Below are 16,176 nucleotides of genomic sequence, written 5' to 3' on the forward strand. Positions count from 1 at the left end.
AATTTAAGCTGTGCGCTGCACCAAAGAGCAGGATTAGTGAAATCTCCCTCTAGAGTCAACATCTAAGCTGAATACATGAGGGGGAATTTGTCGGGAGAGGGGGATGGGGGTGCTTACGAGGAGTCCACAGCAATAAGTGAGGTATCGTCCATTGGCCTTCAAATTAGGCTGATGAGTCTACTATGGGCCAATTGATGGTAATAGGATTGAATACCACACCTCAGAACAATACTATATATATATATATATATATATTATTTTTGAAAAGGTTACGGAGTATTTTTAACTTATTTATTAATCTAATTTTCTTTCGACAGTTATCTCAGCCCTAATTATAAGATGTTTCCAATAATTTTTCGACTCTCGCAGTGCAAATAAAATTTGCTAATATGAAATATAATTTGTCAACTGCGTCACATTGTGTGCTGACGATGCATGTAATTATTAATAAACAAGAACAAATTTCACTTTCAGAGCAATAATTCACTCATCGGCTCCTCCGCCAGCTTAATAAGGCAGGATCAATAAAAGCACCTCCCTAATAAAGAACATGTCTCAGTGACCGAATTGACTCAGCGTGATCTTTCATTCACCATCGTTAATAATTGATTAATTAGCACCCCACGCTTCGTGGTTTGCACAGCTGCCTCACATGGAGAATTTACTCATACATAATCGGTTGTCCAATCACTTTGACAGGGCATCCTTATCCAGGCTCAATCTGCACCGTTAACGTCAGGACACAATTCGAACACGAATCGGCCTTTCCTGTTTAGTGATGGCTCCCCAGCTATCAAGGCCCAAAACTAATCTAATCAAATCAAACTTCACAAATCAAAAAATTTGTAATCATCCAATGTTACAAGTAAACCTTGCCCCTTAGTCAAGAATAAATGGTTTGCTTTGGAGATGTCTGAAAAAGGTGAATTAATTGAGGCACGTATAAACTATCCCGGATATCATCAGCTGTCGAAAGAGAGACCCCGACTCCGACTCCGACTCCGCGGCACTAATGAATCCCCACCGATGATGTGTCCCATTTGGTGAGGCTGACGTGGTGGAATTTGCCCGCTTGTAATAAATGCGCTAAGGGCGGTGTTACCATCGCCGCGATGAATTATGAAGGCCCACTCGAGTCTCCGATTGGCCCAATAAAAAGCCCAAACCTTAATAGGCCCGAAGGGCATGAAAAGAATCAATGTTCTACCAGGCATAGCATGTGAATGTGATTGTGATTATGTATGCGGTGGAACTTGCCACCTCACCTCCGCCCACGAGGCCACGGCAAGTCCTCTCTAGTCACACAATGTGTTTGCACTGTCACGAGGACTTGAATCCAATATGCATATACTTCCACCGGAGATGGGCACTTTTAACATAAATCAAGCCGAGAAATTCGTGATTTCCAAAGATTAAGAGAAATGCCGGTGGTACCCACGAAAAAGAGAGAGAGAAAGAGAGGCTCTCATCCCTAACTCTACATACACAATTAGCCTTCATGGTTCGTGTCATGATATACTACTGAGACATTGCCCTATCACAAAGCAACAAGAGAGGAAAGACAGAGAGACATGGCACAAAAAGCCTCTTCGTCTTTCTCACAAGACCTGCAAGAAAGCAGCGAAACCTTCGGGATGACCTGGCACTTCAAGACAGATGCTTGTCCATGAATTTGCTTCTTACAATCTATGTACAGCCGTAATAGTTTAGCACAGGTACCGGGCTAATGAGAATAGCTGGTGTCGCTTGGGGGAGAGAGAGAGAGAGAGAGGGTTGTCCAATAATCAGTCTCCTTTCTCAAGTGACAAGCTACTCAGTACTCCTCTCTTAAGGTCTTTCATTCCACAACAAAAGTGCACCTAAAAATTTTCACAATCCGATAAATTGCATGGCGGGCAGTTTAAGTGTATAATAGACTTGAGAGGACGTAGAAATTGCATACCTATCAGCCAACACACTGAGGTTGCTTGCTTCTTATTCACAAGATAAATGGTCAGTCCTCCTTGGCTATTCACACTCCTCACTCACATCTTTTGGACTTCCTCGTGGATTGAATTGAACAGAACAGTTGAAATGTACCTCTCACCAAAACTTGGAAATATAACCTATGCAGAAAAAGCAAAGACGAACTTGAATTTCAAGGCCCAGAAGAGTGAAGCAACCTTTTCACACAGTATTTGTTACCGTAATAAGCTTCCCAGAATTCTCAGGTCTTTTTGCCAAACTTATGGCAGCAGCTGCAGCAGCCCCAGAGGAAATGCCCACCTAGCAACAGGCATAAAATACAAAATTAAGTTTATGAATACGAGTTAAAATCTCTGCCATGGAGTTTCAATGATCACAAATGTCTTCAAATGCTCAAAAAAATATTAAAAGATCTTCATTTCCTTTTAGTCCATAAGTATGGGTAGGATGACAGTATCACAAACTTTCTATATTGTTAGCTTTCCAGTTTGGGAAAGGAAATAAACTTCAAATTACCAGCAAACCTTCCTCCAAGGCTAACCTCCTCGCCATGTCAATAGCTTCATCATTTGTAACCTAGCATACATAGAACGAGACAATGACAACAAAGAATTTTAAAAGCATCGCCATGGCCCATGGTGACATAGCAAGTACAAAACAACAAGACACTTGATCATCTACTTTGAAGCATTAAGGTTATACGAAGTAAGGTTATATAACCAAATAATGCCACTTCGAAGCATTAAACCATACGAATGTGCATTTGATTTGCATAAAGTACGGTTGTCAGCACCTTCTACTTTGAAGTATTAAGGTTATACGAAATAAGGTTATATAATCAAATAATGCCACTTCGAAGCATTAAACTATACAATGTGCATTTGATTTGCATAAATCTTTTATGTATGGTTGTCAGCACCTTCTGGTACCATTTAATGATACTATATAGCCACAGAAAGAGAAACGGTGCAAAGAATATTTCATACCTTGATAACCTCATCAAGCAAATTAATGTCCAAGATGCTTGGTACGTACCCTGCCCCCAAGAAAAGAAAAAATTCAGAATTTTGGTCCCATAAACAATTTCCGGAGAGAGCAAAACTAGTCAGCATCAAATTGAAAGACCAGAACTCATGCATTCTCACCTGAATTATCTCCAGATATTACACTCCTCTCCGCAGGTTCAACACCAATTACCTGGATTATTTGTAATAATAAATTTGTAAGCCCAACAATGGCACAAGATAGATGAAAAGGTCAAACAGGATAAAAAAAGGGCCAAAGAAGTGCCACTCAACTCAACTCAACGAATCATTATTACATGCAGCGACTCAACAAATAATACACTGAAAATTTCACAAAATGTGGACTGACCTTCATATCCTTGTTCATCATTTTCAAGTAGCGCCCAGTACCTGTAACTGTACCGCCAGTTCCAATCCCCGCAACAAGTATGTCGACACTACCCATGGTGTCCTCCCATATTTCAGGTCCAGTGGTTTCAAAGTGTACCTGCGATTGCAATTGACAATCAACCATACCGTAAGTGAATCAAGAAGAGATTCACATGAGCAAGCGCTTACTGAAGTTTTGCAAGAGATAGAACATAAAACAACCTTGGTGTTAGCTAAATTATCAAATTGTTGAAACATGTATGCATTCGGCGTGCTAAGAACAATTTCTTCAGCTTTATCAACAGCACCTTGCAAGCCTTTTTCTGGATCAGTCAAAATGATATCGGCTCCAAAAGCACGTAAGAGTATCCTCCTTTCAATATTAATAGACGCAGGCATGGTGACTATGAGTTTGTATCCTTTAATGGCTGCGACAAAAGCAATACCAAGACCTGTGTTTCCGGTGGTTGGTTCAACTAATACACTCTGCACAAGGAAAGAAACAAGAACACCAAAATGATCATCTGCTTATCATTAGTAAATCATAGCCAGGGATGTCACAAGGAAATGGATGTCTTTACGCGACATAACAAACTTGGAGGAATAGAAACAGGAAGAACCAGATGACTGACCTTTCCTGGTGAAATTGCTCCTCTTTCCTCAGCATCAGTAATCATGCTATAACCGATTCTGAAATTATCATAGTACAATAACAGGCAGGCAGCATAAGTTCTTCATCCACGAGAAAGCTCATGCAGCATAACTACTCCTTTGTGGTCTTCTGGTCTACTACTTCTCTACCATTTCGAGTACTCGTAGCACTAGGTATACGAGCTACTAGAAAATATAGGTGGCAATGCATAATATAAATCCACGATCTCGATGATCCGCAAAGTACACGGAGGTATATGAAATATACGTGCTTCTAAATAAGTGTGGCCAGTATATCAGAATTACCTATCTTTGACACTTCGGCAAGGTTCCATGGATTCAAGTTTCGCAGCAACATTGGCCACACAGCCTTCTGTAACTTTGTTGAGATATACCATGGGCGTCCTCCCAATCAACTACATTCAATTGTGAAACGAACCAATTAACGCCATACAGACCGTACAGGGAGATGACATAGTAACAGAAAGCACAGGATAACAAACGTTTTATCCGAAATTCAGCTCTGCATAGAGGAGAGAACAGCAACAATAGCAATCTAAGCGAACATGGAGGCGAGGAGGAGTAAAAGAAGCACCTGACTAACGTCTTCAGCTATATTGACCGCTTCTGTGTCCTCTTCTCCTTCCATCAGTTCGTCTTCTGCTTGCACTTCTTCCTCCTCTGCTTCCAGGCTTGCGGCGTACAGTGAAGAAGCAGCAGCTCTAGCTCGAACAATGGGACGCGTCCTCGCAGCCGTAAATGCCAGTCCATAGCTCAAGGAGAAGCCCGGAGCTCTGACGGACACGAGACGGCGTCGCGGAGGAGCAGCGAGCCGATAAGGAGGAAGAAGAAGATTACGAAGAGAGGGTGATGACGCAGTTACCGCCATGGCCACCACTTCAGTGAGGTGAGGTTTATGGATGGAAATAGAACGGCTGGGGGTTTAAAGAACTTTCCGGCCCACTCAGGCCCAGGGGCGGAAATGTAACATTTCGGCCCATTTAGATTGATTCCTGTTGATACTTTGATTACGATGGGCCCAATATGCAATCATCCTAATTAACCGTTATGATTTACCGCGAAGCTCATTAGAACCTCTCGCCGGAGAAGGCTCAGCTCAGGCAAATGAGATGAGATTCACTGTGATCTCGTCAGAACCATCACTGCAAATCGACCTCGCAAACTCAGCTTTCGAAAACGACTTATTTTTGGAGTCCAAGTGTGGGAATTTGAAGCATCTGATATGGAAAAAAAGTAAAGATCGTGAAACACGGGATTTACCGCAATTACGTTGATTATACATGAATATGGGTGAGAGATATCGCTGTGTATGTGGTCGAACTGAGACCAATGTCATATAAATTACAGCCTACGTCCTATGATCTTTCTGTATTCCATTTCACATACAGATGAAGTGGCACTAGAAGCTTTTAAATCAGTCTGTCACCTCCAACCATCCAAGATGATCGCCGAACTATCTTTCCTCTTTTCCCTGTACACAGCGACATCCGGAGTTTCTGCCTCAAAGTCTGCAGCGAGGAGAGACTGCAGCAGCTTGTCACCTTCGAAATAGATTATAATCCGATGCAGTAGCGTCCTATATCCCCAACTTACCCCAAAGGGGAAAATGAGAAATTCCACTTTGACCATTCACCAGAAGTTGTTGGGAATGCTCATCTTTGGTTTTACCTGTTTCTCGGAATTCCGACCAAACCGACTCGATCGGTGGATCTTCATCCTAAAATTGGGAACCTTCCTCGAGATAGCCTGCCAAATCATTTGCACGGCATCTCCTTCCCTCGATGGGTACTGATACTCGTAGAACCTCTCGACCTCCTTCAGCTTCCTCCACATTCTGGTCCACTCCTCCTTACCAATACTTCTGATGAGATTAATGAGGAACTTTTCCTTTATAGCATCTGCAGTCCTTACAAAGATACAGAACTCAGAGTAGTCGAGGACGTCTTCAAACGGGAGCTCGATCTCGTCACTTATGATGACCGGGACGCAGTGACTGGCTATGGCGTCGAACAGGCGGTTCGATGAAGGGGTGTCGCCTGCTATGTTGAGGCAGAATTTCGAGGTGTGCATGCCCTTTGAGGCCTTGTTGATCCCATCATTGAGTACGCTCCCAAACGAAAAATGCACATCTTTTTCGTCTTTGAGGAGATAAAACAACTCTTGCCGAGCCAACCCACCCTGGAAATCAGAATTGTAGAAAAAAAGGTTAATGGGTTAGTAGTTCCCTCTGATGAATTAAATAGATCAACACAGAACTAATGTTCGTCTAGCGTAAGGCTTATCATCAAGGCAGTCTATTTATAGCTCGCGAAATCCTCTGAGAAAATGGTATATGCCATCCGTAGCAATTGAAGGAAAAGGAAAACATATCATGCCCGATATTGCAGAAGTGGGTGACTAATTCAAAGAACAAGGCACAACGAGGGAATCATAGACAAATCAGAAACGAACACAACATCCAAAAATTAAAACCATAAAACAAAACTTGCCACACGTTGCCAAAAACACGTGAGGAACTCTGAAATGTCTCAGCAAATTCATGTAGCTACTATTGTCTCATCGACCAGGGCACAAGGAATCATAGATGAACGAGCAATTATCGAGATGCAGAAGAGTATATAGAAAACCATGTAGACTAGGAAGAGGACATACATCTTTTCTATAAATGGCGCCTTGAAAGTACAGCAAAGTCGGGCGGCTATCAAAATCAGACTTATCATTCACAAAGCTCTTGATCAGATGCTTATAAGGAGCGATAACGTCCTTCTCCACATTTGCCACATTAGGCGGATACCTCCCGAAATCAGCCAATATAAACATTGCAGGCCACAGCTTCATCCTCGCATCCAGCATGCTGTTGGGGTGGTGGGCCAAAATCACGTGGTCTCTACCGCCTGCCTTATTCCACTCCTCCTGGGATGTCAGGTACTCGACTAACTTCTCCTGCAACTCCTTGTTCTTGCTCACCTTCTGATGAGGGTTCCTCTTTGAGTACCGGTTATAGCTTAAGGAAGAGAAGAATGGGACAAAGATTATATCGGCCTCACTAGAGTTGCGGACTCTCACCGCACTTCGCCCATTTAAAGAGCTCGCGAAATCCGAGGAAAGAAGGTCCAAAGTGAGCCAATATTCTATGCTATGCTGCAGGTTCAATCCGCCAGGATACTCGGGGATTCTGGTCCGAATATCGGGCCACACGCTGTCCCCCTGGGGCTTCCAACCTAATAGCTCGAAATGGAACTCGACAGGTAAATCATACATAAAGACCTTGAGGATTCTATCGTTATTGGTAATGCACTTCATATCTAGTTTCTTCTGAGGAGGCAAATGGATTGCTTCCTCTACATTATCATCAACAGGGACAGTACCATTTTCAACTGCAGGGTCAAGATCATACCGACCAGAATCACCATCGTCCAAGGCTGCAAAAAGCTTGTTAGAGGGCAGCAGGCTATGGTCGATGAATTGTGGGCGACCGGCAGAACGCAAGACGAAGAACCAAGACAATATGAACATAACCGACGCGACCATGAACAGGCAAAAGAGAGATCTTTGGGATATAATCCCGAGGGAGGAGGGGCTCCTTTCCCCCATTAGCAACCGGAATACGAGAAATCGGCTAAACTCTTTCTCAGAAGCATCATTCCCTGCTCCAGAAGTGATCCCATCCGACATTGTTGCTCATAGAAGCCAAGAGGGAACTCAAAGGAACACCCACCACATTTCCCATGATCACGCTGACGGCAGATGTCAGTATCTCCGCAAAATTACAGCGCCCAGAAAGGAAAAAAAGGGACCTCTAATGGACTGATTATCAGGCCAGGCGCAACGAACCCAGAGAAAAAAACGAACGGAGCAAACCCGAAGATCTCCTCAAGTCATCGATTGATTATCAAGTGCAGATTTTTGGCCTTCTCTCCGCATGGAAAAGTGCGGAAAAAAAGGAGGAAAGCAGACAACCCCGGCAAAGAACGAAAATCAATGGAGTTCTTGATGTTTCGTTTTGGATTGAAACGTCCAATGAAGAGGACGAGGAAAAGAGGAACCGCGTGGTAAAGACAACGTGCATAATACAGCAAAGGAAACCGAATGGCACACAGAACAGAAGCATGAAAGCTCTCTCTCTCTGTCTCTGTCTCTGTCTCTCTCTCTCCTCTCTCTCTGTGTTGTCTCTGTTTCGAGAGGGGTGAGTTGGGAGTGGGGGAAGCAGGGGGGGGGGATGAATGAGGAGAAGCGTCGGAATAGGGTGGAAGCTGGTGAAGCGGGACACACTCTCTCTCGTTCCCTCTCTGCCTTTCCTTTTTTAAGGTTCTGGTTCCACTCAAAGTGCTCATTCCTCTCTCTCTCTCTAAACCTGTGTTTTGTTATATTAATTGCTACTTAGATTAAACTCAACCATGATTATTTGATTTCATGAAAAATTTGCAAAAGATATAATACAATTATGGAAATGATATGATTACGCTGATACTCTTTCCGTTCCAAGTGTAAATTAAAGGGAAAAAAATTTATGAAGTATGGCGCAATTAGCAAACTTTATCCCTCTGAGATCGGGAAAAACCGATGTCCAATCCGACAATTGTTTTCGACCAGTAAGCTAAAGACTAAGGAGGGAGGACATGTGGTCATCTTATTACTGCATTAAGTGTTGATGTTATTATTGCATCAGCTTGAATTACAGTTGAACAGAATTTGACCAGAGCTACTTCCTGCCCATGACTCCATGGACAAATGATCCATGGAAAATGGTGCTTCTGCATTGACTAATTAATCAGGAAAAAAGAAGAAAAAGAAAATTTGCGGGTGATGACTGGGTTAGATGAGATTCAGACAGGACATACCTGCTCCGTAGAAAGACAACTAGAGTCGGTGGATTGCATGTGAGTTTGTGACTGTCACTGTTTATTCAGTAAAATATAATCTTTTCCTCCCCGCTTCCACTTGCAGCATTCGAGGCATTTTCTTTCTTAAACTATGTTTAGTGTGTTAATCATCCATTAGATTCGTGCATAGATGCTTCATGTCATGTGCTCCGATTCCATCCCATTCGAGCTTGACAAACAATCGAATCCGACTACCGAGCTCTAGTTTGTCAATGCTCGGATAAAACAAGCTATATGAATCTCGAGTCCAAAACCAAGTAGTGAGCTTGAAGTTTATCGCTTTAGTTAGGGGTATGGGATCAAGATCAAGATCAAGCTCAAGCCGACCATTGGGCCCGAGCTTCCCAAGCCGTGCCAAGCTCGAACAGAGTGCTGCTGGGTCCAGCTTCGTTCGATTATCTGCGTTAACTCTGATCCATCCGTGGGGTGCATTCAAGTTTTCACCAAAGAACACGGCCTTCTCTATTTATGTATATGTCGGTAAGTACGACGCTGGAAGACTAATAAAGAGGGAAACGGCTCTCTGCAATATTCATTAAGCTGCTATTCCTACTCCCTCCAGATTCTCTTAAGGTACAATCTCAAAAGCCATTTCCTCCTAAAGCATCCATTTGCCATTTGATTAATTTCAACAAAGCAGGAGCCTTCCAGAAGCCATGGATCTGACAAAATCCGAGACAAACGGATGTTTTTCCACTTATTAATGAAGATCTTCGCGCCCAAACTGATTCAATCAGAGCACAGCAACACCACGAAAGTTCAAGCAAGGCACGTCAGAGCTAGACACACTCAAAGAAAATACTGCATGAGGTTTCTAAAGGCGATTTAACGAAACAGCCGAAAATCACCGGCAAATTCAATCCTTACATTATCACGTGTCATTGCTGCTTGAACCAACTCATGACAGTTTCCATCTCAAATTAGACGCAAGAATGTCTGTGATCTTACTCGCTCCCTTACTCGTGGGTTACACACAGGGATTTCAATCCCCAGGAAGTGACAAACAAAAATCGCAGCGCTTAGAATTGGAACTGCATCTCAGGAGCATATCCAAGGGCTTCAAGATGAGCACCCATGGCCTTGTTCATTGGAGGTGGACCGCATCTGAGAATCTGCAAATTTCAGAAAACCATTTTCAGAATTTTCATCATATCGCTGCAAAACATTTTCAGCATTTCATTTAAGGGAATATAAGGTGCAGAATTTTTACCTGAACCCCAGGCCCTGGAGCAGGGCAGTGCATCTGAATCATTTCCTTCGACACGAATCCAACTCCACCATCCCAAACCTCAGGAGGCTGAGTAAGCAAATTTTAAGAATATTTAGACCCAACACTGAGAGGAGTTAAAGGTAAAACAAAGAAGAGAATAAGGGAAAAAAAGGATAGCTCGTCAAGGCTTTTATCAGGGATGAATAAGTGGAGCACCTACTAAACATGGTTGGACTGAAAAATGCACATGAGACTTCGCTCTCTAACATAAATCAAATGCAAATTATATAATTCAAAAATCTTCATAAGATTATATATTTTTTGATTAATTTCAGGGCCATTTCTATCGAATGCTTCCCAGTTCCCAACAATTACGTCCAGAGTTTCACTGGGGTTGGATTGTATCGACATTGCAGTTGAGGTGAATAGATATCCGAAACAAGTAATTAGTTCAAAAAGTGGATGATAGAAACTTCGCGGCAAAAAATGCATATTCTCTACACTAAGCTTTGACGTGGGTATGAATGGAGACTGGACTTCAGAGACTGTTTAAGGGAGGATTCAGTCATGACACAAGGAAAAGGTTGGAACAGATGACTGACCTGATTCAGTACATAGTACACTTTGAACTGATCGGGATAATTAGTGGCAAGGCCTTCCAATTCTTCCTGGAAAGGGTTGATCAGATCAGCCAAAATTATCATATCTCGAACAGAACATATATTCAGCCTTTACATTATCAATGCCATTTTAAAAGGGTATATTATCAACCCTAGTTAATTTCCACTCAGCTAAGAATATAAATAATCAAAAGCAACAAGGACCAAAATTACATTCAGCAGTGAGGTCAAAGATTTTTTTTTTTTTTTTAGTAGGAGGAGGTCAAAGATCTTATATAAAGGAGTGGGATAAAATTACCTTTAAGAGGATGTCCTCATAAGTAACATTGGCATAAATGAGGTGCACCTTTGTCTTGTCCTTTGGATTCTCCAGAATAGCCCGAGCAACCTGAAGGAAAGAAAAAGCAGGAAAAAAGGCTGACCACATTAAGCGATAGATATGTTCAAGATAAGCTGGGTATAAAAGAAAAGCAAAATTGCACATAATTAGCTGATGCGAAAGAAAAGGAGAAGAAAAAGTCCACCTGGAACATTGGTGTGATGCCAGATCCTCCAGCAAGCATTCCGAATACTCTGACTTGGCCAGATTGATACCTGAAACGTCCCTGTCAAGAGTGAAAATCCAGTTGTTCACTAAAGACCTTTTTGTCCATATAAACATCTATTATTCAGCATTTTCAAGAGAAATTTGCTCAAAAATACTTGAAGATGGATGTCCATCTGGCAAGGGTATTGAAAGAATGAATTATACTATAATACACTATCAAAAAATAGAAAAGAAGGTAATGAAATATATTTCTGATGTAAACGACAAATGTGAGTACCTTCGGTCCCTTTACAGAAAGATAATCGCCCACACGCATCTCACGGAAATGGTGTGACATTCTTCCTTGTGGATACATCTATCATATGGAAGATTTTCAAGGAACAATGTCATCATATGGGTAACAAAGAAGTAAACATAAATGCAAATTATCTAAGGAAATTCAAATTCAGAGAGAGACATAACCTTAATAACTAATTCAAAGTACCCAACATCAGAGTCCAAGGTGGTGGGAGTGTATGGTTTGATAACCTCTTCGCCTTGGCTATCCTTGCCCCTGTTACAAAGGTTCAGGTGGTTCAGAAAACAAAATTTGTATAGTCTGATATACAGATTATAATTCTATCGGGAGACTTCTTTTTCTCACAAGAGAATTAAGTTCAATACATTGCATATGATGTTAGATTTTGCTAAAAGTATTGACAGACCAAGAAGTTATAGATATATAAGTTACAAAACTATTTGCAACTTGGGACATAAATGACAGTGACAAAGAATACATTAGGACATGATAGCGTGGTATTTAGGGCCAGAGAAAAGGAAGAAAGTAAACATATTCAACCTAACCTGCAACTGATATGCTGACCAATTGGAAGGCCCAAAACTGAAGTAGGCGTTGGAAGTTCAAATGTGAACTTTGCAACATTGTGGCTCAACTGCGTGCATTTTACGAGCTTAAACTCCTTGAAATTTTCTGGGTCCAAGACACCTGTGGAAAATAAAGACTAATGAATCTGGCAACTAAAAAATTAACTCTAGAGATTTAAACAAGCCCGAGAAGCTCTAATGATTCGGCCAGTTTTCACAAGTAATTCAACTGCCTCTAGCATACTCAAGAGATTTAAACAAGCCCGATAAGCTCTAATGATTCGGCCAGTTTTCACAAGTAATTCAACTGCCTCTAGCATGAGAAACTCGACAACTTATGCTTCCATGCACACGTAACATATCGAGCTGTCTTGAGTTGGCTGAACCGATTGGATGCTTAAACTATACTAACATACTTCACACACATCAGGGTAAGAATTACTGGCAATCACGTCGTATCAATTAATTAAGCAAATATGTCAAGATATAACTATACATAATCAAGAAAAGCAGTCAATTATAAAAGAAATGTTCAGCCTCTTTAATGAACTACAGAGAGTGAGATCCACGGAGCCGCTTTAATTGAAATGTTTGCACCCTCAATTGAGCTACAGGCAGTAAGATCCACAGAGGCAGTGTATACAAAAACCGGTCAGCTACCATAACATAGCATTGTAGTGCATAAAGGGGATGAAACTCATAGATGCAGAAACTAATGGAGCATTGACTAATCTACAACTTTTTTTTTGGCAAATGGTGAGGAAAAAGGAAGGACCTTTGGGCTTCTTGTTGGACTTGAGAAAGGCAGCGGCAGCTCCAATGGCGACGAGGGCGACCGCCACCCCCAGAATGATCTGAATGTCGAGGGATTCCACGAAATCCATGATCTCCATATGCCCAGCTAAACGAACAGCAAGAATCAATTATAGAACACTGAATATCAAGAAATGGGGCAGCTGACAGAGTGGGGACGGAAGAGGCGGGTATGGGAATTGGATTGGGGTAGGTGGAGGAGGAGGAGGAGGAGGAGGAGGAGGAAGGTGAGGTGAGTTAAGTGGAGACGCTGATGGCCGATTTGATTTGACGAGAGCGTTCGGAGGACGAGTCTCAGCTGAATCTGGTGTACCTACCGTGGATCACTTCTGTACGCCGGGCATATGCGCCCTCAACTCCTGGCGGGTCCCGCTCATATCGGGATATGCTTTCATACACCCGGAGCAGCCAAGCGTTTCATTAGCTCACTTATTGCTTGCTGCTACTGGCTTCGGCTTTAGGTTAACGAGGGTGTACAAAATTCCAATTGCGTTTGATTCGGTGAAATGAAATTGAGGTGAATAAAATTGAAAAGAAGAGGAAGTTCAAATTATTAGAATTGAAATTCCAATTCAAAATATTTGTTTGATTACTCCTAAGAATTAACACGGAATAGAATAAGAGAAATTATAAAAAAAATTGAAATACGTTTCATTTTAAAAAGATTAAATTAAGATTTTTTAAAAGTGCACTATTCATTTTCTATGAGCAGATGCTACAGCGAGAGGGCAGCGAAGCTGTAGGTCTCGATCATCCACCGAGCCACGAGCCACGAGATTCTCAATCTTCTTCATCAGCTAAGCCACAATGGCATCACGGGAGGGCAGCTGCGGCGGAAGCACTGGTGAGGGTTGTGAAGCGGAAGCAGCTCGATCTCTCGCACCTGGTGAGTGTCGCGAGGTTAGGGTTTTCCATACTAGTCGTCAAAACTCACCCTTGGCAGTGAAATTTGGCCACCCGCGAGGTTGGATTTGACATTGCCGTGCCCAGACCGGCCAGTAGATGTTGGTTCTAATGGTTGGGGTGGAGATTAGATGGCAGCAATGGCAGTGACGATGGGGTGCCGAGTGAATTGCCATTCTAACCCATTGGCATCGAGGAACATGAGATTGGGAACCGGCCCGGTATGGGAATTTCGATTCCCTGCTGTTCCCATGAAACAAACATGCCATCCATTTAGATTGAAGGGCGTGTGCACCAGGAGCAGCCAACAAGTCGGCGTACCTAACCCAGCTTGCTCTGTGCCCATTGCTCATTTATTATTTCATATCTATCTGAAAAGTTATATTTTCTGTTCTCTCTTTTGGGTACATAATCCAAACAAAAGTAACCTCTTAGGGAAATTTATTTTGCAGTAATAGCCAAATATAATGTCCGTTTGGATTCAGAGTTCATTAATTTTAACTTTAATTTTAACTCAACAAACTATACAATAAAAATACACATTTCCCAATTAAAAAATTTTAATTTTAATTTTAACTCAACATACTACACAACAAAAACACACGTTTTCCAAGTCAAATTTATAATCACATCTCATTTGTCCTTTTCCACAATTAAAATTAAAATCAAAATCAAAGTAACTTTAACTCTGAATCCAAACGGCCCCTAAGAATCCTCTTAAGGTCATTCTGAAAGTTTGGAAGGGATGCGAGGAAAAATAATAATCTTCGGGTTGTTTCGATCCGACTGTCGCTCGAGACCTGCAAAAGTACTCTCGGATCTATATTCGAGAGCTCCCTCCGACTCTAAAATTATAATGTTTTTTCGAGAGTAAGTGAAAAAATTCCTTTACATAGGCCAGGACTATAAAATGATGTATATAGAGGTTATGAGATAGATTGAGCCTTAGTGACTGACCTAGATCCCTTCAAAAGTCTCCACAATCTAATGAGGACTTCTATCATGTTACGATTTAAGGCCGAATAAGACTATATGGGCCAATTCATAGGAGTAAGATAGTCACGATGAGGAATTCTCAACAATTTTCGTATATTTTTCTTCAGAACTTTTACTCGAATTGTCATAAGTTCTTAAATTATATATATTTCAGTCAATACAAAGTCGATTTTGAAGAAATTTCCTAAAGTTGTGATTCGATTTCCACTGATATATCTACAACCCGAGTCAATGATTTTTATTTTTTTTAGAGTTGAGTCAATGGAATTTAATTATCATGTTACGATTTAAGGCCGAATAAGACTATATGGGCCCATACATAGTAGTAAGATAGTCACGATGAGGAATTCTCGACCATTTTCGTATATTTTTCTTCAGAACTTTTACTCGAATTGTCATAAGTTTTTGAATTGTATATATTTCAGTCAATACAAAGTCGATTTTGAAGAAATTTCCTAAAAGTTGTGATTCGATTTCCACTAATATATCTACAACCCGAGTCAATGATTTTTTTTTAAGAGTCGAGTCAATGAAATTTAATTATAATAAATTATGCATTTATTTGGTTCTAATTACTTAAAAGTAATTCTAATACGTCAGTTTTATGGAATCAAGTCTAATAAGTATAGCAAATGAAAACAACAGGGAATTCCAAATAGTCAAACTGTATTAAGAAACTTCAACAGGAAAGGGCAAAAAAAAAAAAAAAGGTCGACGAGGTTTCATAAATATACACCCAATTCAAAAAAAATGATAGGAAAATATTAGTTCGATGGAAACAATTATCTCTGGACATGAAATTACACGTGACAATGGCACAAGTCGTAAGAACACAGTTTTGATAAACAAAGGAGATCGATTTCACCATACCGAGAATTTTTTGCCAATGAAAAAAAAAAAAAGAGGATTACAAAGAAAATGTAGTATATTGGTGGTTGGATGGGCAGAACCCATGATGGAAAGCATGGCAAAGGACCAGCGCTCCTGTTCCATCTAACAATTCGGCCTCAGAATTTAATGATAAGATTAATTCACAGTAAATATAATATAATAATGTTGAAGCGAGAAAAATGAGGAAAAACCAGGGGCATAGACCACGAATCCGTGGGCCGCTGGTGTGAACGTGGCGCCTCATTATTGGTTTCTTTTTCCCACCTCTTTTTTTTACGAAGGATCGTAGGTCTAATACAATGAAATATAAATCTTAATAGTTAATAAAGAAACACTACTGAGTATTAAATCTAAAACCTCTTAGTTATTATATGAATGTGCACCACTGCGGTACACCATCTTTTAATTTTTTTTCCCT

The 16,176-nt window shown here is 41.1% G+C and overlaps 3 protein-coding genes across 3 annotated transcripts; all 3 read right to left on the minus strand.

The window, feature by feature from the left end:
* Positions 1 to 1,351: 1,351 nt before the first annotated feature.
* LOC116194887 (cysteine synthase) lies at positions 1,352 to 4,927 on the minus strand. The gene is made up of 11 exons (XM_031523795.1): positions 4,606 to 4,927; positions 4,317 to 4,426; positions 3,992 to 4,049; positions 3,582 to 3,845; positions 3,340 to 3,477; positions 3,111 to 3,162; positions 2,952 to 3,001; positions 2,482 to 2,541; positions 2,185 to 2,265; positions 1,943 to 2,105; positions 1,352 to 1,859 (listed from the first exon to the last, which is right to left on the minus strand). Exons 1-10 carry the CDS (start codon positions 4,897 to 4,899, stop codon positions 2,025 to 2,027), a joined length of 1,188 nt encoding a protein of 395 aa, XP_031379655.1. The 5' UTR covers positions 4,900 to 4,927; the 3' UTR covers positions 1,352 to 1,859; positions 1,943 to 2,024.
* A 338-nt stretch (positions 4,928 to 5,265) lies between these two features.
* Positions 5,266 to 8,993, minus strand: LOC116194886 (probable arabinosyltransferase ARAD1). The gene is made up of 2 exons (XM_031523794.1): positions 6,684 to 8,993; positions 5,266 to 6,209 (listed from the first exon to the last, which is right to left on the minus strand). Exons 1-2 carry the CDS (start codon positions 7,704 to 7,706, stop codon positions 5,661 to 5,663), a joined length of 1,572 nt encoding a protein of 523 aa, XP_031379654.1. The 5' UTR covers positions 7,707 to 8,993; the 3' UTR covers positions 5,266 to 5,660.
* A 701-nt stretch (positions 8,994 to 9,694) lies between these two features.
* LOC116194889 (NADH--cytochrome b5 reductase 1) lies at positions 9,695 to 13,235 on the minus strand. Its single transcript, XM_031523797.1, has 9 exons — positions 12,931 to 13,235; positions 12,135 to 12,276; positions 11,754 to 11,844; positions 11,569 to 11,646; positions 11,269 to 11,349; positions 11,043 to 11,132; positions 10,727 to 10,792; positions 10,125 to 10,211; positions 9,695 to 10,026 (listed from the first exon to the last, which is right to left on the minus strand). Exons 1-9 carry the CDS (start codon positions 13,046 to 13,048, stop codon positions 9,934 to 9,936), a joined length of 846 nt encoding a protein of 281 aa, XP_031379657.1. The 5' UTR covers positions 13,049 to 13,235; the 3' UTR covers positions 9,695 to 9,933.
* Positions 13,236 to 16,176: the final 2,941 nt, after the last annotated feature.

Source organism: Punica granatum, chromosome 2, assembly GCF_007655135.1.
Source record: "Punica granatum isolate Tunisia-2019 chromosome 2, ASM765513v2, whole genome shotgun sequence".
Classification (NCBI taxonomy): domain Eukaryota; kingdom Viridiplantae; phylum Streptophyta; class Magnoliopsida; order Myrtales; family Lythraceae; genus Punica; species Punica granatum.